Below are 25860 nucleotides of genomic sequence, written 5' to 3' on the forward strand. Positions count from 1 at the left end.
TTTGAGATTACTCTGGGCCAAGTACTAGCGTCGTCATATTTTATATCAGATTTTTCAATAGAGCCTGCAACTGAAGCATCAACTGTATCATATTCTTCCATAGTCACTCCTTCTGCAGGTTTTTCACTTGCGGCCTTTTCTTCAGTTGCAAGAGGTTCACATGTAACAGTCGCTTGACTTTCGAGTGCCTTATGAGTTTCGAGTTGACATTGATACTCTGTTTGGATTTCAATGTCACAAACATTATCGCCACTTTCACTATGATCAGTACTGAGAACTATGTCCTTTTCATTTTCAGATTTGAAAAATTTGGTTATGAATTGACGACCTCGTGATGCTTTCGATTCTCTCTCAGATTTAAGTTTCCTCTTCTGAGCTCCAGACTTATGTTTGTACTGTACTTTGAATCAGGCATTGGGATTTTATTTATTTTAACTAGAATGTCTTTGCTTGCTTGAGAGCAATTTATTTAAATATTTTTAATATCTCAAATTTGTATGATCTGAAAAGAAATAATAATTAAGTTTGTTTCATACAAAAAAAAAAAAATCATAACTAAAAAAGCTTTATATTTTCTTTTACTTACTAACTTAGCAAAATTTTAATTCAAATAAGACAAATTCTTCTCAAATAAAGAATTTTGTAGAAAATTTTCAGTTTCTTGAGATCAACTTAACCAACTAAAACTATCAAATAAAGCTTTATCTTTTACGAATAAAATAAAATTCTCTCGGCATCCGTAGCATACGCACTGTAGGCACCGGTAGGGTAGGGTAGTGTGCTGGTAACATCGGTATTGAAACGACGCCGTGCATAGAAAGCGAGAGGGGCGAACAAAAACTGAAAACTAAAGTAAAACCTTTCGAATGGGGAGTTCAGAAGAGTAACCATAAGTCTGAAAAGATGGATAATAGGTTGGAAGCGATTGCAAAAGCTAGTAATCCCTCTCGGCACATATTCATTCATATTTTATAAAGTTTCTTTTTGTCTTTTGTTAGTCTCACTTAACTGGCCGATCTGACAAGACAGGCTCCCCTAATTCCGGGCCCCCAGGCTAGAGCCCTGTCAGCCCTGCCCTTGTGGGGGCCATGGCGGTCATACCTTGATCAGCAGCTGGAGACCTATTTCTCTATCTAATACTGGCGACAAGATATTTTTCTGCATTATCAATAAGAAAGTCAAAGTAGGAATGAGATACATAATGAAAAAGTACACAGGTGTATGGAGTTTCAGGCCAAGCAGTAGAATTTAATCTGTTTCTACTATGTGATCTAATCCTGCTTAGATAACATAAAAAAGCAGTCAATGGCAGTGCTATCATTAAACCTTACTCAAGCATTTGAAAATGTCTGGCATCCCTTTCTATTCCACATCCTCCAGCAAATTGGTGTAAGTAAAAAAAAACTGCTATCCTATGCCAATTCAACTACCCACCTCCTAGTTAATGGGTTCCTGTTAAAATCAGATCCGGTTAAAATTGAAAAAGGAGTCAAGCAAGGCTGCCCTCTTAGTCTATTGCTCTTTACACTGGTTCTTGAACCTTTCTTACAGGAAGTCTACAATACACATGCAGTGCAAGGAAAAACAGTTCCTTCACTATGAAGGAAAGTAAGGTATTAAAATATGCTGATGATGTAGCAGGCACGTTGAAGGATAATGATTCCATATATATCTTTTTTTGGTATTTTGGAAAAATTTAGCAAGATCAGTGGATTAACTACTAATGCAGACAAGACAAAATTAAAACTTTTTGGAAAGTGGGATCTTGGAGGCATTCCTTTTGTATTAGATGAAGTGAATGGGAGACATTTACCATTGTCAGTTATGTGTGAATTGGAGACAAAGTGTGAAGCCAGGAGATTGGCTTTTTCTGTAGGTGATGATGCAATAGAGCTATCTGGGTATGATAGGGATGGGAACAGCACTGGACAGAAGTTAAGACCAACTGCTTTGGAAAGATACCAAAAGGCACGGCTGCTATTTGGGCAGGCTGCAAGATTCCTGCTTTTTTGCTGGTTCAAATTCTGTTTTGGAAGCAGTACTAGTTTTCTTGCATCTATTTTGGGCTTTGGTATAAGCATTGAAAGAGGATGGAGTTCTTGATTTGAGCCAGTTGTATGCTTGATTTTTCATTTATACAGCCTTGGCTCATCTTTTGGAGAACCATGGTTTAGTTAAGGGATGGTAGTTCAGAGATGTGTGAGGAATGTATGTCTCCATGCCAGTGAGGATTACTTTGGTGATATGTTCTGTGCACATGTTTGGATTGGAAGACTGGAATCAATAGTCCTACCATGGAAATTAAGCATAGAAGTCAAGGAGGCTATCCCACTTGGCACTGTTATAATGCCAAACTACTCTTGTGTGGGAGTGGTTGCATGGGGGAGGAGATGAGAACTAGATTGTGGTCAGAATTACCTGGGGAGGGGGGGGGTTCACTATATTAACTGTGGATTTGGAAAGGTTACTGTTAAGGAAGAGATCTAGGGTATTTCAGGTTATCTGGTATTCTGGTTGTCATGTGAACAATCTGTGTAAGGTCGTTAGTGATGGAAAATGTTTCAGCATCTCTGCCTGCAAGATCTGCACAACTGGAGGAGGAAAGCAAGTTGGTGTTCTTGACATTAAAATCTCCTAGGAGGATGATTTCACTATTAGGAGAGTGGGACTGGAGGAAATTAAAGAGCTCAGAGTGATTGGTGGCATTAGGAGAGTGATAGAGACAGCAGATGAATTTGACTGAATGACATGTTACTAAGGTGTTTAGGAAGGCTAGACTACTGTTAGTTTCATTTTTCCATCATAAATTGGATTAATGATGAGTCTTGAGGCCAAATAGAGAACACTACAAGTTTATCAGGTAGAAGATTTGAGGGGGTGGCAGCTGATCAAGAGCTTAATTTTCAAAATCTTCCATGAAAAAAAAAAAAAAAAAATTGCAGGAGGTGTGCAGGAGGAAAACCAAAAAGGGTACCCTGTATTTATTTGTAAAGTTTGTTCTTCCAAGAGAAACATCCTGATATGACAGACCTCTTTTCCTTTGACATTCATTCTGGATATTTTTTTTTTCAAAGAACAAATTTTACAATCAGATAGAGGTACCAGTATGTATTCTCTCCCTCATTTCCCCCAGCCAATTTTTTCATGGAAGATTTTGACTAAGCTCCCCTTCTTTTTTCAAATCTTCTATCTGGCTGAGACATATAGATGTATTTCTACTTGGCCTCAAGGCCCATCCTAGAATCCAATTTATGTGGAAAAAGGAAACTAACAATAGTCTAGCTTTCCTAAACACTGAAAAAGATTTTTTTAAAAGTGTTAATGTGTTAAGTTAAAAGTGCTAAGGTATTTTCTGAGAATGATATCTTGTTCAGTTTTCATTCCCCCCAGATATAAGGTTTACCTAAATCCACAAACCCAATCCCCCTCCCTCACCAAAGATCAATAGTAGAAGTTACTGACAAACTTACCCTCCACCTAAACCACACACACACACACACACACAAACCCAATCACCCCACCCAAGACCTATAGTAGAAGTTACTGACAAACTTAACCTACACACACACCGACAATACCACATCTTACATAAAAACAACTCCACCTTTTAAAATTTCTGTTGAAAATCTAACTTAAATAGTACAGATATACTTGTCCACTTTTACATCACCTTGCTCCAATATTCTTTTGAATGATACTTTAATACTTTAAAAAAAAAAAGTGTGTTTTTCCTCTACCATCCATTCTGGACATTTCTCATACAAGAATAAAATTTACAAACAGGTAGAGGGTACTGCTATGATTGCCCCTCTCTGACCCTCCTCCCTGCAAATTTTTTCATGGATGATTTTGAAAAACAAGCTCTTGACTCAGGGATGCTGAAATGCACGTATACAACAGAAGTTTCAGATAAGGCAGAGGAGTTTTTGGCATTCACCAGCTCAACTTAGCCAAAAATTAGTAAGATCTGCAAGACATGGTTGACAGAAGATGGTACAGTTATGGGGATTGAATGTAAGGAGGATTGTATTTTCAGGAAGAATAGAGGGAACAGGATAGGGGAAAGGATATTACTGATGATAGCAAAACTCCAATGAGGATGTTAGGGCTGAGGAAATTTGAGGCTATCTAGTGTAAGACAGAGGCCAAGAATATATTATTGGTTGTTGCTATACGCTGGGGGATTGGGGGGAGCTCCACAGAAAGATGGTGATGCCAGCACTGACAAATTAGCAGAATGAATATGAATGGTGGACTTATGGTGGACTTCAACTATGTGGACATTCTTTCGTTCTTTCCTAAGTCAACCCAAGCCAAAACATCACCAACTTCAGTTCCCAGGAGTTTATAAAATCATCTGTAGTTGCGGAAAACCATATTATGGGCAAACCGATAAGTCGGTCTCACTACGTCTCGAAGAGCATCAACGTGATATCTCTTACAACAGAACCCGTGCTAGCACCCTCTCCAGTCATTTTCTTTTCTCTGCCAACTCTAATTTAGAAGAGCATCAACACCAGATAGACTGGAATCTTGCTACTAATATCCATAAATGCACTGACGAACTAGAAAGGTGCATCTTAGAATCAAAAGAAATAGTTCTGGACCCCTCACACATGAACAGCAATTTAAGTTATAGCTTACCTGACTCACACAGTGCAGTAATCCAGTTCTGGCCCTCTCGAGATAGTTCCCACTCACTAACGCCTCACGTTAGACCTACCACGTGGACACCAGTTCAAATCTGACTGTTGTTATTCCTAACTTTTTTATGAGAAGTCCATGTTTTATCTTGCTATTTTCCAGTTTGTGATGAAACTGGAAAATAGCAAGACAAAGCTAGTTGTGTTTTAATTAAAGTTTTTATTTTACCTTATCTCGGTGTTCCTGGTCAGTAAAACTATGATTTAAAATGTCTACAATCTGAGTAAATACCAGTTACAATATATATATGTGTGTGTGTGTGTGTGTGTGTTTATAGAAACCGCATCACCTTACATAAATATATTTTTTAGTAGTTAAACGGTCATTTTCATTGCTTTATCATTAGACATTTCATTGTATCGCATCATCTATCATTCCCACAGGTTTCTGTATAATGTAATAGTTGTTGCTCATTAATCAGAATTTTTGATGCTATAAATGGAGCAGAAAGAGTTTTTGCATTTTTTGTGCTGAAATCACTATGAGTAGTTCCGTGTAGATAACACAGAAAAAGTGTAATTCAAGCTCTGAATAGAGAATGCTATTCCTCTCATGAAATAGCTAAAAGGGGTGTCCTGTAGTCAATCTACTGTGGTATGGCTGCTGTTGAAAATGAAGGAAACCAGATCAGCTGAAAGGAAGAAGAGGACAAGAAGAAAGCCACTGTCCACAATATGACAAGATCGAGTTCTAAAGCAGCTATGCCTCACAAATTGCTGTGTGTCATCTGGAGAACAGAAATGGGACTGGGGAAAACAAATAGGAGTTGTGGCAAGCTTAGTAACTGTCAGGAAAAGACTCATTCAACAGAGACTGATAGTTAAGCAACTTAAAAAAGAAGCCCTTATTAACCAAAAAATTAGATTGGGCCAGTTAAATCTGTGCAAAGAGCATGCCAAATGGACCCAAGATCAGCAGAAAGAGTATTTTTTCTGACAAAAAAGTTTAACCTGCAGGGCACCAATGGCAGACAGACAGCTCAAAGATGATCTGGGGAAAAATTAAACATCTGGTATCAACAGTCGAATTATCAGCCAGTCAGATGACTTGGAGTTGCATATCATATCATGGTGATGGTTCAATGAATGCGCAGTGTAACAGAAATTTTAGAATTGCTGCCTACTATCAGAGACCACTTTACCATAATGATGAACTGCATCTTTCAGGATGACACTGTCCCTTTTCATAGGGAAAAAACTATAAGTAACGCTATTATATTGCAAGCTAAAAGTCATAAAGAGTTGTAACGCTAGAAGGAGAAGAAGAAGAATGTTATTATCACCCTAAAATGTACCATTGGAATTGAGTTTAGTACTTTAAAACGGTTTAGTTTTTGTTGCAGGTAAATAAGTGGCTCAATTAACACTCAATTCAGTGACTACCATGGCCAGTTAACAGTCCAGATCTCAATCCCACTGATAATTTGTGGTACCAAACAAACAGAGTAGTTCATTTTTAAATCTATAGCCAGTCATATCCAAGCCACTTGTTGGTTGTAATTTCCCCAACATACCTGCCCTTGCCCAATCACCTTTATTACCACTTACCACATATATCTGCTCAGTCTCAATTTCCTCACCCACATCACAATGCATTCCATTCCTATGCTGATTATACATTCCATTACTATGCTGATAACTACATACATTCATCGCTACTTCCAGCATCAACTCTCCCATGCCATGTTTCCCTGTCCACCAAGCTCTCCCATTTCCCTGTTCCTCTTGCATTCCTGTTCTCTCTCTCTTTATCTCTTACACTAATAGTGTTTCCACTACCAACCACTTGTGCCTCTTCAATACCACTCTCCTGATCTCTCACTTCATCAGGAGAGTGGTATTGAAGATACACACATCACACACTGTACTTCCATCTGGCAACACTTTCTCCAGTCAGCTCACTCCAAAGTCATTCAAATGCAACCCATCACACCTGTATAATTGCATTCTTCCCTCAAACACATGCCATACATCCATGAACTGTATTCCATTCTCCTCACATAGCTTTCTTAGAATACCATTCATGATTTTGTCATACTTTAGCAACACAATGACAACTTTTCCCACTACACCGTTATCTTTCACTCTTCTCAATAACCTCCTGATATTCACCCTCACATGCTCCTTATGTCCACTTAGATCATTTGTCCACGTAACCACCACAAATTCTATTGCTTGTTTCTTCCTCATGTCCAACACCTGAATTATCCTACATATTCTCCCTGCTGTATAGCAGATCTTATGGACTCTCTCATTAACTAATCCTCTAACTATGGAATCTCCATACACTGCTATCCTGGAATCACTTGTTACCTCTTTTACCCTTTTTTTTTCTTTTATTCTATTCTTTTGTACACTTTGATTAGTTTCCACTAAACATCTAACATCACTCTGCATATTCCTCATTTCATTTTTCATTTTCAATGACTGTTTCATCAAATCTTGCATTCTGACAATTTCACTCTATGTCACTCCCACAGTCTCGCTAAATCTCATTCTGCCACACCTTCTGTTTCTTCATTCATACTTTCTTTCACTCCCTTATCACTAACTTTCGCTTCTACATTCTTGCGTTCTTTCACTCCCTCAGTTTCACTAGCTTTCATTTCATTTTTGTTTCTTTCATTTACACCATCTTTTATCTTTTCAATCTGTTTCACATTCATTGCCTCATGGTCTAATAATATATCACACTTCTTACAAATCCATACTTTCTCTCGTCTCCCATTCTCTCTCTCCACAAACACATCTCTTACATGCAGGCATGCATGCATATTACACTCATGACATCAAATTATTTTTGAAAAGTCTATGTTGCTGATGCCACTTGAAGGCATAAAAAAGACAATTTCAACTAATAAGTCACACCAAAAATCGTGCAGACACACTTCATTATAAAAAAAAAAAAATAGTGCAACAATAATATTCATGAAATATTGTCAATTATTACTTAAAACAGCACTTATCTTTTCCGGAGCTCTTTTCCAGCACTACACACCTTAGAGGAGCCCTCTAGTGGCCTGAAATACACCAGAAGCCTTTCACACTTCGGGGGCTCCAAGAAGCCATTATAAAGGGTATGGAACCATGAACTGATTTGTTTTATCAATACCATGCCAATGTCAAGCTGTAATAAAGGCAAGAGGGGGATCCACAAAATACTAAACAGCAAAAAGTGAATTTTTAGCTTTGACTATTAGTAAAACTGTGTAGTTGATTTAACCAGTAATTGTTTTTCCAGTAAAAATATCACTGTCCACTCCATTTTGAAACATTTACAAATTTGTCAAGTTTGTTGTCATTTCCTAATTATGTCACATCATGTACTCAAAAGATCCAAATATTAAGCAAAAATAAAAATGTCACATTGCCTTCTTCATTATTTGTGACAATTATTGTGTTATTATCCCTTTTTAGGCATTAAAATTTAATTACCACAAAAACATGGTTATTACTCAAACACAAGCACAGTTATTACTCAAGCACGCATATATACAAACACAATGTGTATGTATATATGCACGTGTGTGTGTGTGCATATATACATACACAATCAATTGCAGATAAAAATGCAAATGCAAGGAAATAGAAGACAAATGTATTTGAGTTCACTAGCTTGAAGCACAGAGACCATATAAAATAGGATAGAAATAACCTGGAAGGTTAATCATTAAGTACATTTTTTTAAGGAAATTATTAAGAAACATATTATAAAACAATAAAATAATAGTAATATTCCCTGACCTCCTAGATGAGTCTTTGACTCCATGGAGTCTTGGGGTAATAATAATAATAATAAAAACTGACAGCTGCATTAGGATGAATGTGCAAAATAATAGAAAACATGTAAAAAATGAACAAAGGCATTCTAAAAACAATTATGTTTTTTAAAAAAACTCAAAACAGTTCCAAATTGAGAGCACACTCATATACATAATGCATAGCTCCTAGACACGTGTTGGCATAAGAAAGATTCATTTGTATGAAAGAATATATATATGTAAGTTCCAAATTTCATGCTATTCCTGTTTAAACTGCTATATGAATGCATAATCTCACCAAACTTGTTGAAAGATTGAAGTGAGGCTGTTTGTGGAATAAGGCATCAAAGTCAATGACCGATATACAGATCATGTCCATGGTCTGTAATGACTCACAGTAGTTTCTCCATATATAACAATCTGTAAAGCACTATTTTTGGGGGGAAACTGATAAGAATGAAATATTTGTAGAGAAAAGCACACTTTTTTTTTTTTTTTCCTTATCATAAACCACTCCTGAGATATGGCTGGCTGTGATTGCAGTTCAGCATTATTACTGAATTTCTGTCAGAGATTTTGTAAAGAGATGCATGAAAACACACCCACACAAATGAACTTCACTTTCTATAATACGAACTTTAGATCATACAGGCTGTGTTCAAAATAAATGTATTGTTCATATAATGCCACCATGAGATGAAGAGAGAACAAAAATGAAAGAGGAAGAGAGAAATGGGGGGGGAGAACGTACATAGACAGGGGAAACGTGGCATAGGTAGAATGGATGTTGAAACAGGCAGTGAACGTATGTATGAAGATGGAGTATATTGTGATATGGGTGGGGAAATTGAGAATGAGCGGATATATGTGGTAAGCGGTGATAAAAATAATTCAGTAGGTGTGTGGGGAAATCACAACCAACAAAGTGGCTTGGATAGGACTAGTTATAGACCTAAAAATGAATTACTGTGTTTGTTTACAAATGCCAGAATTTTTGGAAAAAAGGGAAATGAAATGGATTCACTGATTGAGTTTATTTACCCCCAAATCATTGGAATAACTAAAACATGGTTGAATGAAGATGATATTCTAACGGGAATAGAAATGAAGGATACAGTATTTTTCACGGGGATAGAAAGCACAAGAAGGGAGGGGGAGTGCTGCTGATGATAATAGGGGAATTATGTTCACATTAGGTAGACATGAAAGGGGGGGGGGGGGAAACAGTGGCAATGATTATGAGGCAATGTAGTGTAAAGGGTACCCTTTACGCAAAGTTGACAGGAAGACATATTTAGTTGGATGTTTCTATAGGCCCATGAATGTGAAGGGAAGTGATGAAGAAATGTGTAAGCAACTTGCATTAGTGAACAACAAAGGTGGGTAATTATTATGGGTGATTTTAATTATGGCAGTATAGAATAGAATGAAGAGATAGTATTTAGGAATAAGGAAAATGAATTTCTGAATTTCAAGAGATGATATTCAGAACAACTGAATATCCTCTCTTAAATCTTTCCTTATGTCACTGATATACAAATTAAAGAGTAGTGACCCCTAGTACCAAACATTGAGGTACTCCACTAGTCACCATCATTCTCCTAGACTCCACTCCACCATATACTACTCTTTGGTGTCTGTCCATCAGCTATCCTCCTATCCATGCTACTAGCCTCATATCCATTACCATGCTCTCCAGTTTTTGTAATAGTTTACCATGTGGTATTCTGTCAAATGCCTTGGAAAAGTCAAACAGTATCATGGTGTAATCATTACTTTTGTCCAATTTTGCTGTCACCTTTTATAAAATGTGAAAAAGTTACTAAGACAGGACCTACCCTTTACAAGGCTATGATGCCCACTATAGAGCACATCCCTAATCCACCTGTTGCTGTATTTTACCTTTCAAACTATGTGTGTGAAAGGTAAAATACAGAGTATAAATTGATGAATGAGGAACTTAAGCATGAAATCTGGAAGAACAAGGTATTTAGAGGCTGTACAAGATGAATAATTATAATGCAGTATGAGCAAAAATTGGCAAATCAGGCCAAGAAAAACTGTACAGAGTTTTTTTAAATATGTGGCAAGTAGAAGGAAGAATGATCATGGTAAGATGATTTCAATGAATGAAAATTTTAGAATGGTAACTGTTGCAGAAGACATTGTTGAGGTATTAAGTGATGAATTTATAAGGATGTTTCATCCTGATAAGGGTGGAATCATAAGGAACTTAAGTGTAGAGGACATAGAAGTAGAAGAGGATGGCTTAATTGTGAGTTGGTATTTGAGGAAATAGATAAACTTGATGTCAATAAGGTGATAGGATGTGATGATGTATCAACATGCATCTTAAGGGAATGTTCCGTGCAATTCACACTAGCATTGGAATGTCTGCTTAATAACAGTCTTTCAACAGCACAGGTTTCACAGGTTCCAATTTTATCCTCTTCCAAGGAAGAAGATAAAATTGTTCCACTGCATAAAGGTGGTGATAAGGCTGCAGCATCAAATTATAGGCCAATCTGTATATGCACAGATCTGGAGTTGTGATGAAGGTACTGGAGAGATTGGCTGAAAGTAGGATACAGAAATGGGTTGGTAATGGGTCCACACAGTATTCTATGTGGTTATCAGAATAGGTTTGTTAAAGGGAGATCATGTTTTACTACCTTATTTATGTTATTTAACAAGGCAACAAATACCTTGGACAGTGGAGATGTATGAGGGTTGTTTGAAAAGTTTGGTAGATTTCCAATAGACGGCGACACAATTCATTCATTCATACCAGTGTCGGCACGTATTCATAGGTTTGTTAAAGGGAGATCATGTTTTACTACCTTATTTACGTTATTTAACAAGGCAACAAATACCTTGAACAGTGGAGATGTATGAGGGTTGTTTGAAAAGTTTGGTAGATTTCCAATAGACGGCGACACAATTCATTCATTCATACCAGTGTCGGCACGTATTCATCTTTTTCATGACCCCTGGCAAATGAGAACTATGCATCCATGTGTGATGCACAGTTCTCATTTGGCAAACATTTAAAATGACCATGTTCGCATTTTTCATAAAAAGATAGAAAAACGAGTTTCATGCAGTGATAAAACACTTTTATTTGAAGAAGTGGACGGCCGCGCAGATCAAAGCCAAATTAGATGCAGTTCATGTGGACTCTGCACCAGCATTAAAGACTATTTATTTTTGAATAAAAGTTTAAATGTGGTCGTAAGTCCATTGAAGATGAAGCGCGCTCCAGACCCGACTGAGGTCACTATGAAGGAAATGATTGACAAAATCCACGGTATCATTATGGAAGACTGCTGAGTGAAACTGCATGAGATTGCTGAGATTACAGGCATCCTCAACTGAATGGGTGTATAATATCCTGCACGAAAAATTGCACATGAAAAAGCTGTGTGCATGATGGGTGCTGCGATTGTTGACTGTTGATCAAAAACACATGCAAAAAGACATTTCAATGCATTATTTGGTGATGTTTAATCGCAATTTGCAGGATTTTTTGCATCTATTTGTGACTGTAGACGAAACTTGGATCCACCACTACACACCTGAGTCCAAGCAGCAATCAAAACAGTGGACAATGCCGGTGAAAGATCACTGAAAAAAAGCAAAGATTGTTTTGTCAGATGGGAAGATGATGGCCACTGTTTTTTGGGATTCCCAAGGAATTATCATGATAGACTATTTGGAAAAGGGTAAGACAATAACACAAGTCTATTATGCATCATTGTTGGATCGTTTAAAAGAAAAACTGAAGAAAACAGAGCCAAAATTGGCACACAAAAAAGTGCTCTTTTATCAAGACAATGTACCGTCCCACACATCGGCTGTTGCAATGGCAAAATTGCACAAATTGAGGTTTGAATTAGTTCCACATCCACCATATTCTCTGGACTTGGCCCCATTTGAAGAAAATTTTCTTCCAACAAGGATGTCATCAAGGCTGTGTCAATGACTATTTTGTACAATTTGACAAATCCTACTTTTTAGATGGGATGAAAAAATTGGAAACTTGATTAACAAATGTGTAGACTTCGATAGAGACTATGCTGAGAAATAAAGGTGATTTTTTCCAAAAAAAATGTGTTTAACTTATTTTTTTACCAAACTTTTCAAACAACCCTCGTATATACAGTGGTGTACTTGGATTTTGCAAAGGCTTTTGATACACTGCCACATGACAACCTGGTAAATAAATTGAAACAGATTGGATTCGATCAGCATTTCTCAACCTTTCTAAGACCAAGGGCCAGTAAAATGCCTAAAACAATTCTACAGACCACTAAGTTACAGAGGCACGTGTGTGTGTGTGGGGGGGGGCGAATCCTACCTGGGCATTGTTTAAGAAATCTTGCCATAATGTCTATAAAACAGCAACTGAGTGATGAAGATAAAAAAGTGATGAAATAGACTTCGACAACGTCATCGACGATTTTGCGAACAGAAAAGCAAGAAAAATAACATTTTAGAATGTTGGAATTAAAGTTTTACTTCAATTTTTTATTTATTTCCCTATACGTCGTTTTGACTTTTTGTAATTTTTTTAAAAACCTAAGTAGGAATTACCAATATTTCGGAAAAACTGTGCGATTTATAACATAACAAATCTAAAAGCATGTTTTGAATACATATGGAAACATAATTAAATTGGAAATAAACGATTAAAAGTGTATCATCATTGAACAAAGTTTTAATTTTTATTAAACGAACAAATAATATGATATAATTATGTTACTACTTACTTTTAATGAGATGGTTGAGCTTCTCGGCCCTTGCAGAGTTGCTGGATATCTGGCTCAATATTGGTCAACTGCAGTCGAAGATTGGCACACACAAAGATGATTTCTGTATTTTGTTTTTATTTGAAGGAACGATGAAAATCCTTTCTCACAAAGATAGGTTGTAGAAAACTGGATGGCGATTTTTAATGCTTCTTCAGATAATTCGGAAATTCACTTCTCACTGAAGATGAGACCCAAAATGGAGCCAAACCAAGATCATGGAATTGCATTTTAAGTCCACTATCTTGAAAGCTCAATTAACTTCTTTTTTCAATAACGAAAGGTCGTTCTCATGACTGCAAGCCTGAAATGGATCGCCAACCCACAGAAATTTCTTATAAAAGTTATTCAGAAAATATGTTTCAAAATTCTGTTTCATATTTTTGAGGTGGTCACAAACCCTTTCCAGAAACTTAGAATCAACAAAAATATCATTTTCGACTAAAAAGGATTCCAATGTGGGAAAAGGTGCAAATTGTCTGTCTTTTACATAATTAATCCATAAAACTAGTTTTTTCTCGAATGCCTTTATTTTGTCATAGGCATCAAGAACAGTTAAAGAATTTCCCTGAAGGAAGCGATTTAGTTTATTTAATTTCGAAAAAATGTCTGAAAGATAGGATAGTGTTAATAACAATGCTTTGTCAACAAGGAGGGATGCAAAATCAGAATTACATTCATTTACAAATAATAAAACTTCATGCCTTAATTGAAATAACCTTGTTATCATTTTGCTCCTGGAAAGCGAATTTCAAAATGAAGCAAAATTTGTATATATTCACTGACCATTTCATCGCAGAGTACTGAAATAACTTGTTATTTAACGGTCGAGCTTTAATAAAATTAACTAGCTTTACAGCATTATATAGCACAGTTTAAAATTCTGGTGGCATTCCTTTGGAGGCTAACTCTTCCTTATGTATGAAACAATGTACCCAATTCATATCCGGAGCTACTTCCTTGACCATAGAAACAACCCCACTACGCCTTCCTGTAAGGGCACAAGTTCCATCCGAACAGAAGCCTATACATTTTTCCCACTGGATCCCTTGGGAGCGTGAAACATTTCTTCTCCAGTTGTTCGGGATGGCAAAGTTCTACAAAACAGAATATCATGAATGTTATTATCATGTACATATCTTACGTAGCATATTAACTGCGCATCATTTGTAACATCAGTAGTCTCGCCTATTTGTAATGCATAATAAGAGTTCTTCTTAACTCTTTCAATTAACTGAGATTCTACGTCACCTGCCATATCATTAATTCTACGACCAACAGTGTCATTTGAAAGAGGAATCAAATCAACATCTTTTAGTAACTTGTTGCCAAACATAGTTTTTACCACATTTTTTATAGCTGGAAGTAGCAAATTTTCCCCGATAGAATGAGGTTTCCCTGTTTGCGCTAATTTAAGAGATAGGATGCTTCTAGTACCTTGCTATTAATGGAACCCATGGTTGAAACTATATCTTTCGCATGATTTAATGTCCCTAAATTGCTGAAAAAATTCAATTGGCTTGTTTTTCACATCACAATGTTTAGTTTCTAAATGTCATCGGAGTTTCACAGGTTTCATGCACTCGTTCGACAACACTTCATAACACAAAACACATTGAGATTTCTGTTCACTTTCATCTCCACATCAAGTAAACCCGAATGCCAAATATGAACTGTTATATCTCCTACAGTATTTTTTCTTTGAACTGCTTGTTTCTTCTACTTTAATAGTATCAGATTTACTCGCCATTACAACAAGTGTATCACAATTAGGGTTATCATCACCTGTTTCATTTGCTCTACTTTTCAAAGTCCTAGTTCTAAGCCACTTTTTCATTATTAAAAAATGTTTCCGAAAAATATATAAGTATACAAATACTGGGGTTAACTCATGACACATTTTGTCCAAATATCACTTAACACTTCTGAAGATATACTGTGCCTTGGTTGAAGGAGAGAAACCTTCAATAATAAAAATCAATAAACAATAAGCAATTGGTTGACATGTGGATAACACATGTTCATTCAAATCTGACAAAACAGCAAGGGAAGGTAGAAGCAATAAAACTATATTGTTGTTCACTTCATCCCTCTTTTATTATTCGTCATTCTGCCACTGAATGACGAATAATAAAAGAGGGATGAAGTGAACAGCAATATAGTTTTATTGCCTCTGCCTTTGAACATTCTGATGCTATTTGTTGTTTTTTTTTATCTCCATTTGATTTCAATAATTTTGACTTACTCATTCAATTTTAATTTGTTTTGTTTGGATAATTAAAAATATATATTTATTTAATTAATTTAAGTCTCTCTGTGGACCACCTGTCCCATCATTGCAGACCACTTGTGGTCTACGGACCATAGGTTGAGAAACACTGGATTAGATAACAGACCTCTGAGTTGGATCAGTGACTGGCTGTCTGATAGGTGTCTAGGGATATAGTATTCCAAAAGAGGAAGTTCACTAGTGATGTACTGCCGGGGTCGGTGTCAGGGACCATTGTTGTTCAATTAATGTTAATGATATTGGGATGGGTTTAACTGATGATATGTAGCTGTTTGCAGATGATGCAAAACTGGGGAGAGCAATGCAGAGCCAAACGGATATTATAGTCTTACAGAAAGACTTGAATAGATTGCATGAATGGGCAGGTAAGTGGAATTATCAGTTCAATGTTGCAAAATGTAAAGTTTTATGAGGGAAATCTAAATAACTGCATTTTTCTAGATTTTGCAAAGGCATTTGGCAGGGTGCCACATGATAATTTGTTATCTAAGTTGCACCATATGAGTTTTGATTATTGGGTCAGCAGACTGGAATGGAAATTGGCATTCTGGTCGATAATAAAGTTATGTGCACATGGAGAAGCATCGGAGAACAGAAAGTCACAAGTGAAGTTCCACAGAGCTCGGTACTGCTTTTATTTAATATCGTTTTAGATGGGAGATAAATTTCATCACCCAGTGTGAGACCACCACCACCCCATTTATTGCAGGCCTGCAGTGGCTTAAAAAAGTTCCATGTTTGGTCTCTAAAGCAGGATTTCCATCTGGATTATATAAAAACAAATAAAAAGTACCAAAAAGTATATCATGGGTGGGAGCTAAATAAAAAAAAAAAAAATAATAATAATAAATCAGATAGCAACTAAATATAAAGTCTTGAAATTTGACATCCACAGATGAGAGACTACATACTCTACTGGTGGATATTGGATAATGGTGGTGGTGATGGTTGATAGAAATTTGAAGTTCAGGGGACATACTGAAAACTTGGTGAAGACAATCTATAGCGCTATCGCAACACTGAGAAGGATGCTGACCAACAGAGATAAAATGGTTTCCATTGTATAAAGCTCTGATCTGCCCACATGTAGATTATGGCCCAGATGTGATCAAAGAAGTACTTATAAAATACAGAAACTAAATACAAATGAATTAAATTATATGTTCAGAATACAGTAAACCAGTTAATGAAGTAAGCACCATAAAAATAGTGGTGGGCACTGACCTATTACACTCACTTCAAACTGCCTTGTAGCTCTTCCTGCAGTATTAGAGGCAATGCAAGTATATAAGCCAGAGTCAAACAAACGAGCTTCATCTATTTTTATTTGGCTGTTTTTAGGTGATATCCATAATCCTGGCATAGTCAATGGAGAAACTAGCTGTCCATCTTTTTTCCATAATATCTAGATGGTATAATGACAATAACAAGTTACAAAATGACTATAGACAATAGTGAAAAGTTAGTTTTGTAATTGTATTATAGAATCAAGACACTATTCATTATCACAAATATATTCAACACAGAATTATTTTTAGACCTACTTTTGGCATATGTATTTTGACACATTTATCTTTTTCCTAACTTTGCAATTAAAATGGCCCAACTGAAATGATTACACATTTTAATCTTAAATATTGATTTCATTCAATTTAATAAGATAGGGAGGAATTATTATTACTATACTGAATCATTTTGCAAATAAAAATGCTGCAATAATATAATGTAATAATAATTATTATTATGATTATTATCATTGCTTCTAATTATTTTTCCAATAAAAATAAAATTGTCAAAAAAAAAAAATAATAAAAATGTTACATTATTCAAAGATTATTGAGAAGCTGTGCTTTTTTTTGGGGGGGGGCGGTGAATCCAATGAGTGCATTTTATAAAATATTGATTAATTTTTTGGCCTATATCTCTAGGAATATAATTTTGCTTTGTCTAATTTTGTTACAAATAAAAATGGAATGACTTAATATTTTTAATGCAGATACAAAATATGTAGTGAATAAAAATGTGCATACCACATGATTTCCAGATGATATATTCAGATAAATCATAGGCTTAGGTAGTGATGATGGCTGTGGGCATTACTGACTGGGAACATGAGAAAAAAATGCTGAAAGGGGATTTAAAGTTGTTGTGGAGGTGAAGGGTAAGTGTAGTGGAGAATGTGGTTAGCATGTTGCTAAGATGTGACAATAGTAAGTTGACAAGAAGAAGTGCAAAGATGGGAAATGGCAGCAAGTAAATAAGCTACCCTTATCCAGTCCACTAAAGACAAACTCCTAAACTGTATAATGAAAACAGTATGCAATATATGAAGTGAACAGGAAAGGTTAGTTGGAATGATTTACGGTAGATAGCCTGTGTATAGATGGATATGGTGTTGGACATTTAGAGTGAGAGCTATGCATGATGACAGAGAGAGAGAGAGAGAATGTACAGATTTAGGATAAAGTCAGTATGGATAAGGATCAAATAGACTGAGAAACATGAAAAGAAGGTAACAGAAGAATAGCTGGAAGGTAGTTACAAAGGTGAGAGATAAATTATGGTAGGAAAGAGTAAAAGAATGCATGAAAGTGAATGCATGGGTAAACAGAGGTGTAATACATAATATATAGCAATCAGAGAAAATAATGCTTTCTTATCTCAGATTTCCTGCTTAATCTCTTAACATTCATGCATGTTACACTTACCTAATTTAGCCCTGTGTGTTAAGGGCTAAAGTGCTGTCAGAGACTCGTGTTAGAAGTTTAATAGAGTGAAACACTGAAAAAGGATTAAAAACAATATTTAATTCTTCCAGTATTTCATCAAGGAGCACAAGAAACACACACACACACACACACACACACACACACACACACACACACACACACACACACATGCGCGTGTGCACGCGCACGCACGCATGCACTACCCTTATCTACTCCACTAAAGACAAGTTCCATGTTCCTGGTGTATTTAGAGTTCCATGTTAGCCTACTATAAACAGACAGGAAGATCAGTCACTATCTGCATGAAAGAACATAAAAAATATATCTGCAGTCAGTACTATAGTCAATTAAGCCTTATAAACCATCATGCTTTGGATATGACTTATAGAATACATAATCAATTAGAAAAAGACCACCATGCTCCATTGCAATAAATTTAGAAGAGAAAGACTGTGTTTCAGAATCTGCTTCTGGTCTCAAAATCAGTCTAATTTGAATAAATATAGTTGCATAAAACTTTCCAAAATTTGGGAAACATTAATACTCAGAGATCCCAGTTTACGTTTTAGGCTGACAGGCTGTCACAAGGGGCATTGCCACCTAGTTAGGACTCTATTCTTCTTTCCACATGTTTCACTTAGTTTTGTGTTGTCTCTTTGTGTCTGTGTTACAAGTCATATATTGTACACCCTAAAGATGTCTCTGTGACTTGAGATGAAATATTGGAAGAATTAAATATTATATTTAATTTACTAAAAATATTTTTATATTTTTTGTAAATACTTTATGCACCAACTAAGAGTTCGCTTACGAGAAAAAGACGAGTTTCTTAGTGCTGAGAGTTTTTGCTCTCTTAGGTTTCTGCATGATCCCTGACGAAAACCAATGAGTTTGAAACAACTGTCGGGTGAGTGAAACCTATCAAAATGAACCAATAGGAGGCGAATATATGGACGCTATATAGCATGCATGCCACCTGTTAGGTTCGGCTAGGGCAACTCGTAATATGGCACCAAGCATATTTCCAGTAAGCTCTCTGATTAAATTCTGCATGAAACTTCTATTTCTGTAGTCGGCTTTGAAATGATGTCGAATTTGATATCCACTTAATTTGTATTATATTTAATCCTTTTGCAGTGCTGTGTCACTCCATTAGACTTCTAACACCAATTTAACCTCATAACTTTCAGAATGCATTTAAATCAGCTATTGTTAAACAATCCTTTGCCAGTTTCCAAGAAGCACTGATTCTTTCTGCCTGACTCCATGTTTCATGTTATTGTTTCAAGTTATTCCTTTAAACATTCCATGAACACCTACCTTGTAGTTCAACATATATTTTCACAATTAGATGTGCTATAATCGTAAAATCAAAGTCCAGCCTTGCATACAATGTCTTCATAAAGTGCAAAAGTCAACAAATTTCAGCAACACATAAATAAATCCTCTAACACCTTTTGTTCTCCAAAGGGAATAGCAAAGCACCTTTAATCCTGATTTTTTTGAAGACAGTTGGGCAGCCAATTTCCATTCAGCAAGCCTTCAGTCAGCTCAAGTATCAATGAACTAAGGCTTTTCAGGAAGGAGAGTGAGAGAGAGAGAGAGAGTGTGGTAGTAGTACAGCAGACATCTGCTGCCTTCTTGTGGTGCTAAACCTAACACTCACATTACTGTCTAATATTTTGAGTTCTGTTTTCTGTTTAAATTTCTGTTTTTGATTTCTGTTTAAATGCAGGGTTAAAATCCTACATGGTCATGCAAACGATCAACTAACTTGGGAACCAGCTAAAGAAAGGATAGAAAAAGCGATTTTAGGCAGCAACTAGAATTGAGCCTATGACAGTCTTTCTTCAGGTAGCCTAGCATTGTAGAAGGAAACACCATTTCCACTAGCCTATACATTCACTGTTTCAGCAATATATATACAGGTAACCCTCATATAACGCGGATGTTAGGTTCCATAGAAATGCCACGTTATATAAATCACGTTATGCGAGACTCAGATCACATAGAAAAAGTAGTGTTAGGTTCCAAAATCGTCCTTTTTTAAGATTATATAAACAATGACATATCCAACAAAAAAATATTTTTTATTTAATTCAGGTAATTCATGCAAGTTAAGAAAACATATAAACTATGAAACAAATACATAGTATAAACTTATAAAAAATTATAAATTGTATGTAAACTTCACTGCATATAATGCGTAAATGTTTTAGGCAAAATAAAATAAAGTGCATATTTTAACGTCTTCACTTATGAATATGTCTTCAAAACTAACATTTCGTAGATGTTCTTTATTTACTAGTGGCCAGACGTCATCATTACTTGAAATCTCTTGGACATCATTTGTATAATTATCATTGCATACTTTGGTTGCTTTAGTTATCAAGAAGTCAGTAATAAGACCTTGCTTACCACTATGCTGCAGTTTTTTTATTAAGTTCATAATATGGAGCTAAACAAATATCCAATTGTCTCGTGAATTTTTCGGAGCACTCTATTGAGAGATCATTATCCATAAAATAACTTTCTTGCCAAGTTCAATCCTTCTGCTAATTTCTTTAAACTGAATTCTTTAACGGATTCATCACAATCAGAATCTTCGGCAGAACTTTCCTCGTCATTTGGTTCAACATCATCTATTAACTGTACCAGTTCCTCCTCATTTAAATTCATTTCCCCATCAATTAATTCACTAATTTCGTTTTCAACCATATTGCAAAAGCTTTCTAAGTGGCCATTACTATAAAAATTATTTTTTACATAAACAACCATTACATATTGTACGTAACTCATCAGAAAATAAAGTGCTCAGCTTGAGATTAACAAACTTATGATTTTTAATGCGCTTTTCTGGCAGAAAACGAAAACAATTTTCAACAATAAACACTTCATACGGTACACAATTGACATGTATGTGTGCTAAAGGGTATTTCCTCTAATATAAATTCGCTACTTATAACTACATGCACAATACGGGTAGACGCAAATTTAATGAAGATAAAATTTGATTTTTAAGTCGCACGGAGAAAAATATATGAAAAGATAAAGGGTTATTACAATGTGCAGACATTGTATTTTTATCGAAACCTCGTTGTATAAGTACCATATTTAACAAGGGTTACTACAATTTGCAGAAGGCGTTATATCGAAACCGCATTATACGAAGGTTACCTATATATATATATATATATATATAACAGTTTAAAAATAAGACACTGTTTAATTACTTGAAATAATATAATACTGCATTTATGATTTTCCGATAAAAAGCAGCCTATTAAGATAGCTCAAAAACACTTGTTTTAAAGAAAACATTACCTGAAATATTTGAAACAGATATCCCACAGCACACTGTAGCACAGACAAAACACTTGGAATCTTCAAAGTGTTTTAAATACTGCTCTTTTTTTATTCCTCCATAAGAGCATTTTAACTCATAAAGTTTCCTTTGGTCAAAGGATATGGAATTAGGTAAATTGTACTAGTGAAATTCTGCTCCAGGAGGGTCAAAGGATTGGGGAGGGTAATGGTGAATAATAAATTGAAATTAAGGAAATCATTAGAAAAATTGTGAGTTACTCAAAATAAAATTGTCACCATAATATAAGACACTGAGAAGCTGAGATAATGAGGTTATTTATTTAATATCATGATATATGCCGGCAAAGGTTGGTCGATTGGTAGAGCCTCTGCTACTAATGGCTCAGTTAAGTAAGTTTGAGCGCGGTTAGTAGTTGGAAGGGGACCAATCGTTCGATGCTGTTGGCACTCTCCCTCGATGAGTCTTTGGACTCCCTGGAGGTGTCAAATAATAATAATAATAATAATAATAATATAATGGTTATGAGATCACTGTATGAGACAAGCTGAGGCAATGAGGTTATTTATTTAATATGATGATACAATGGTTATGAGACCAATAAAGATAGGGCATTCTTATCCAGGTGTTGTGTCAGAAAAAGTGCTGATTCACTATTGGTGAGTCATCCTGCTTCCGACCCAACATACGGTAATGATTAGATCTAAGGATAAGGACATACTTATGCCTCTAGAAGAAAAGCTAAAAAGCTAAAAAGATAGTGTACATATGCTCACTCAGAAGTATGTCTAACCATCTGTAGTTGAAGATATTAAGTGATTTTGAGAAGCCCATAATTAAAGTCGATAATGTCTGTATAAAAATTAACAAGGGAAAATTATGTATCAGTACTGAAATGTTATTATTAGATGTATATAAGATGATATATGTATTAGAGCCATGTCAAAACAGTTTGGAGTTGCGGTGACCAATCAGCCGCCACTATGAGCATGACGTAGTCATCGAGAGAGGGCGCTGGCATTTACAATATAAGGTCCGGCACGAGATTCAATCGCTCTCTTGTTTTCTGTTCCTGCGTTCCTGATCCAAGTCCTGGATATCTGCGGAAGCTTACCGGCGGTACCCAGCAACAATCTCCTGGTTGCTGTTCGTGCCATGCCGAGTATAGTCACTGAAGGAATGAGGTCGGAATTCCAGTAAAGAGCCGTTGGTTAGTTATGCCAATGCGTAGTCATCAAAAACAGAACCTTTTAAAAATGATAGAAGTAAGTCGCAGATGCCATGAGAATACGTGGTGAGAAAACATGGAAGCGTAATCAAGGAAGTCTCAGCAACTCCGTGAAAAGACAAGAATGATAATGTACAAGCTTTCATACTCATTTTGAATAGTAACTAAAGAAGGAATAGGAACCAAGGAATTAAGGAGCTCCACATGTTTAACTTTCATATAATGCCTAAAGAACTGTTTTGGACCAATCTGTCTATGTCTTATAATTATTATTATTCGTGACACCTCCAAGGAGTCCGAAGACTCATCGCAGGAGGACAACTACAACTGTCTCAACCACTACACCGAACCTCTACTACGAATCATCTCCATCGACGTCATCTACCGCGCACCTCCACCACTACCACAACTAGTAATTTTTGTCTGTAAACTGCGTGTGTTCTGAAGGGCCAATAAGCTAGTGCCAACATTCCAGAGTCCTAATATTGTCTTAGTCACTCATCTTTGCGCTCTCTCCTGGTCTCCAGGTTTTCACTGTGATGTGCAAACATCACAAGTGACCAAATCTGAACACAATAGCCCAAGTGTGGTCGGACTAGTACTTTATACAGTGGCACAACCACCTCTTTATCCCTACATGTTAGTATACTTCTTATCATGGCAGCACTATGATGTGCAGTCTTTGCAACACTTGCAATGTATCCTCTAAACTTCAGTCTACTGTCAACCATCACTCCCAAATCTTGAACCTCATCCACTTCCTGCAATACAGAGCTATCAATATAGTATGCAGACTTATATGTCGGCACTCCAAAACATAACACCATGCACTTATTAAAATTAAAACCACAACCACACTCCTTCTCCTTTGTCCAAGCCAAAAATCTATTTAAAGCTTCCCGAAGGGAATTAACATCAGCATTTCTACTATAATTCGCTTCAGTTTTGCATCGTCACCAGCAAACAACTGAAGATTCCCAGTCAGTCCACATGATATATCATTTAAAAACCAAGTTTAACAACAGGGGTTCCACAAACAGAACCCTCAGGCGTGCTACTGGTTACTCTCCTTTCTTGAGACACTAATCCATCATACACAACTTCTGGTTTGGTTCAGACAGCCAATCACCAATATATCTAACCAATATACTATCTATTCCCATTGTCTGAAACTTGTACACCAACTTATCATGTATCTATGAAACACTTTTTTTAATAACACTTTTGCAAAGCCCAAGAATATCTGTGTATGATTCTCCCTTATCTAACACACTCGTTACCTTATCATAAAATGCAAATAAATCGCTAAAACAAGACCTAACCTGCACATATCCATGCTGACCATCATAAAGAATACTATGTCCATCAACCTAGTCTTGTATTCTATTCTGGTATTACTTCCAAGCCTCTGTAAAAATTTGATGTAGCTTAATAATGCCAGAAAGCCTTACATCAATTTTTACAAAAGTCAAGTCCTGTAAGGATGTTATAAAAATAACCTGTATGTCTGTGTATATTTAAAAGTTTGTTAATGTAAATAATCCCTATGGGAATTGTCCTTACTTGCTACTCTAAGACATTCTAGAATGTGTTGAACTAAGGCAATACCTTGCCACCAGAAAACCGTATATGTTAGCTCCTTATAAGGACATAAAATTTGTTTGTGATGTCCACCTGTAAATACTCAAGGTCAGTGTTAAACAGACCGACAAACTTCAGACGAATGTCCGTTGCCTGAAACAAATAGGATTAGAGGAGTACACGAGAAGAACAAAGAAAGGGTCAGCATCAGCGGAAGAACAAGGAACCACACCAAAATGTTCGGGGTCTCATATCTTCATGTAGGGATACAAAAGAAGGCGAATAAAAGGTGTTGGCCGGAAGGTCAAGTATCGGTTCCAGGAGTTCCTCATCAGTTGTCAAGAGGTCGTTATCGAGAAGTTGCCAGCGGTTGTCCATCAGATGTAAGCCATCGAGGACGCGACTTCAGGAGAAGTCATGCCAGAGGCCTGAAAGAAAAGATGATAGGAGCCAATCTGCCAGGCATCGCATAGACCTGATGACAACTCTTCACTGGGAGCTATTGTCCGAGGAGAAAGGAATTTTCGAGCGGGAAAGAATTGCTCTGTTACGTTCAATGCGCATGCAAATGCTCATCAAACCGAGAATCTTCACTCGTGCACCGGGAGGACACCATCTCAGAAAGTCGTCAGCAAGTCTAACGCCGGCATAAGCAGGGAGAGAAAAAACCTGATTCGGGAGAAAACGGTCAGGACTCCAGTTCGAAGACAAGTACACAGTGGGTAGCAGCCATAAAGTGAGTTGATCAGTTTATTCAATTTTCATGGATTACAGGAGAACTTTATTAATGGACTGTTAAGTTGAGGCTGATGAAATTGAGCAGAGTTAATGGTTGAAAATTTGATGTTTAATAATTAATAGAAATTTATATGTATAACAGTCAGAGGGAACTGTTTGTCAATGGTGCATTTTGCCTATAGAATTATCTTAATATCAGAAGGAAAGAGCTTTTGTGTGTAAGGATATTTTTTATGTGCATAACAGTTAAGAAGTAAAAGTTCATTAATAGGTACCATTGCTTAGGGTAGTAACTTGTATTTGAAAGTGAGTGGTTAATTTTGTGACATAATTTTCATTAATTGAAAAGGCATTTTAAGCTAATTGTTGAACTAAGCAAATTTTTCTTTATTGCAATAATAGTGTAAATTGTTTTGTGGTAAATAAATGTGTTGTTTAAATGTTAATAGAGTGTGTTGCCTGATATTTAATTCTTTGATGCACTGTTCCGAAAAAATATTAGAGCCTATTAGCAGGAACCCAGGAGAAAGGATAGTAAAGGATAGATAGTAGACCAAAATTGCAAATACTAATTAATCAGGGATAATTTGAATGTAAAGGGAAAACTACTGGAAGCATTTTACACTTCTTGTTACTAGAAAACGAACATCAGTGGCGAAGATAAGCCAACAAGAAGGCAAGTGCAGAAGGTAGTATA

The 25860-nt window shown here is 36.1% G+C and overlaps 1 protein-coding gene across 1 annotated transcript in view; it reads right to left on the reverse strand.

Moving 5' to 3' along the window:
* LOC150104035 (hemicentin-1-like) overlaps positions 1–25860 on the reverse strand; it is a 594473-nt gene that overhangs the window by 88142 nt on the left and 480471 nt on the right. The window contains exon 23 of the mRNA XM_090396386.1: positions 16787–16967. Coding sequence (XP_090252512.1) covers positions 16787–16967 — 181 coding nt within the window. The remainder of the gene's footprint in view (positions 1–16786; positions 16968–25860) is intronic.

Source organism: Typopeltis vanoorti, chromosome 8, assembly GCF_054136105.1.
Source record: "Typopeltis vanoorti isolate ZY-2024b chromosome 8, IOZ_Tvanoo_1.0, whole genome shotgun sequence".
Taxonomy (NCBI): Eukaryota; Metazoa; Arthropoda; class Arachnida; order Uropygi; family Thelyphonidae; genus Typopeltis; species Typopeltis vanoorti.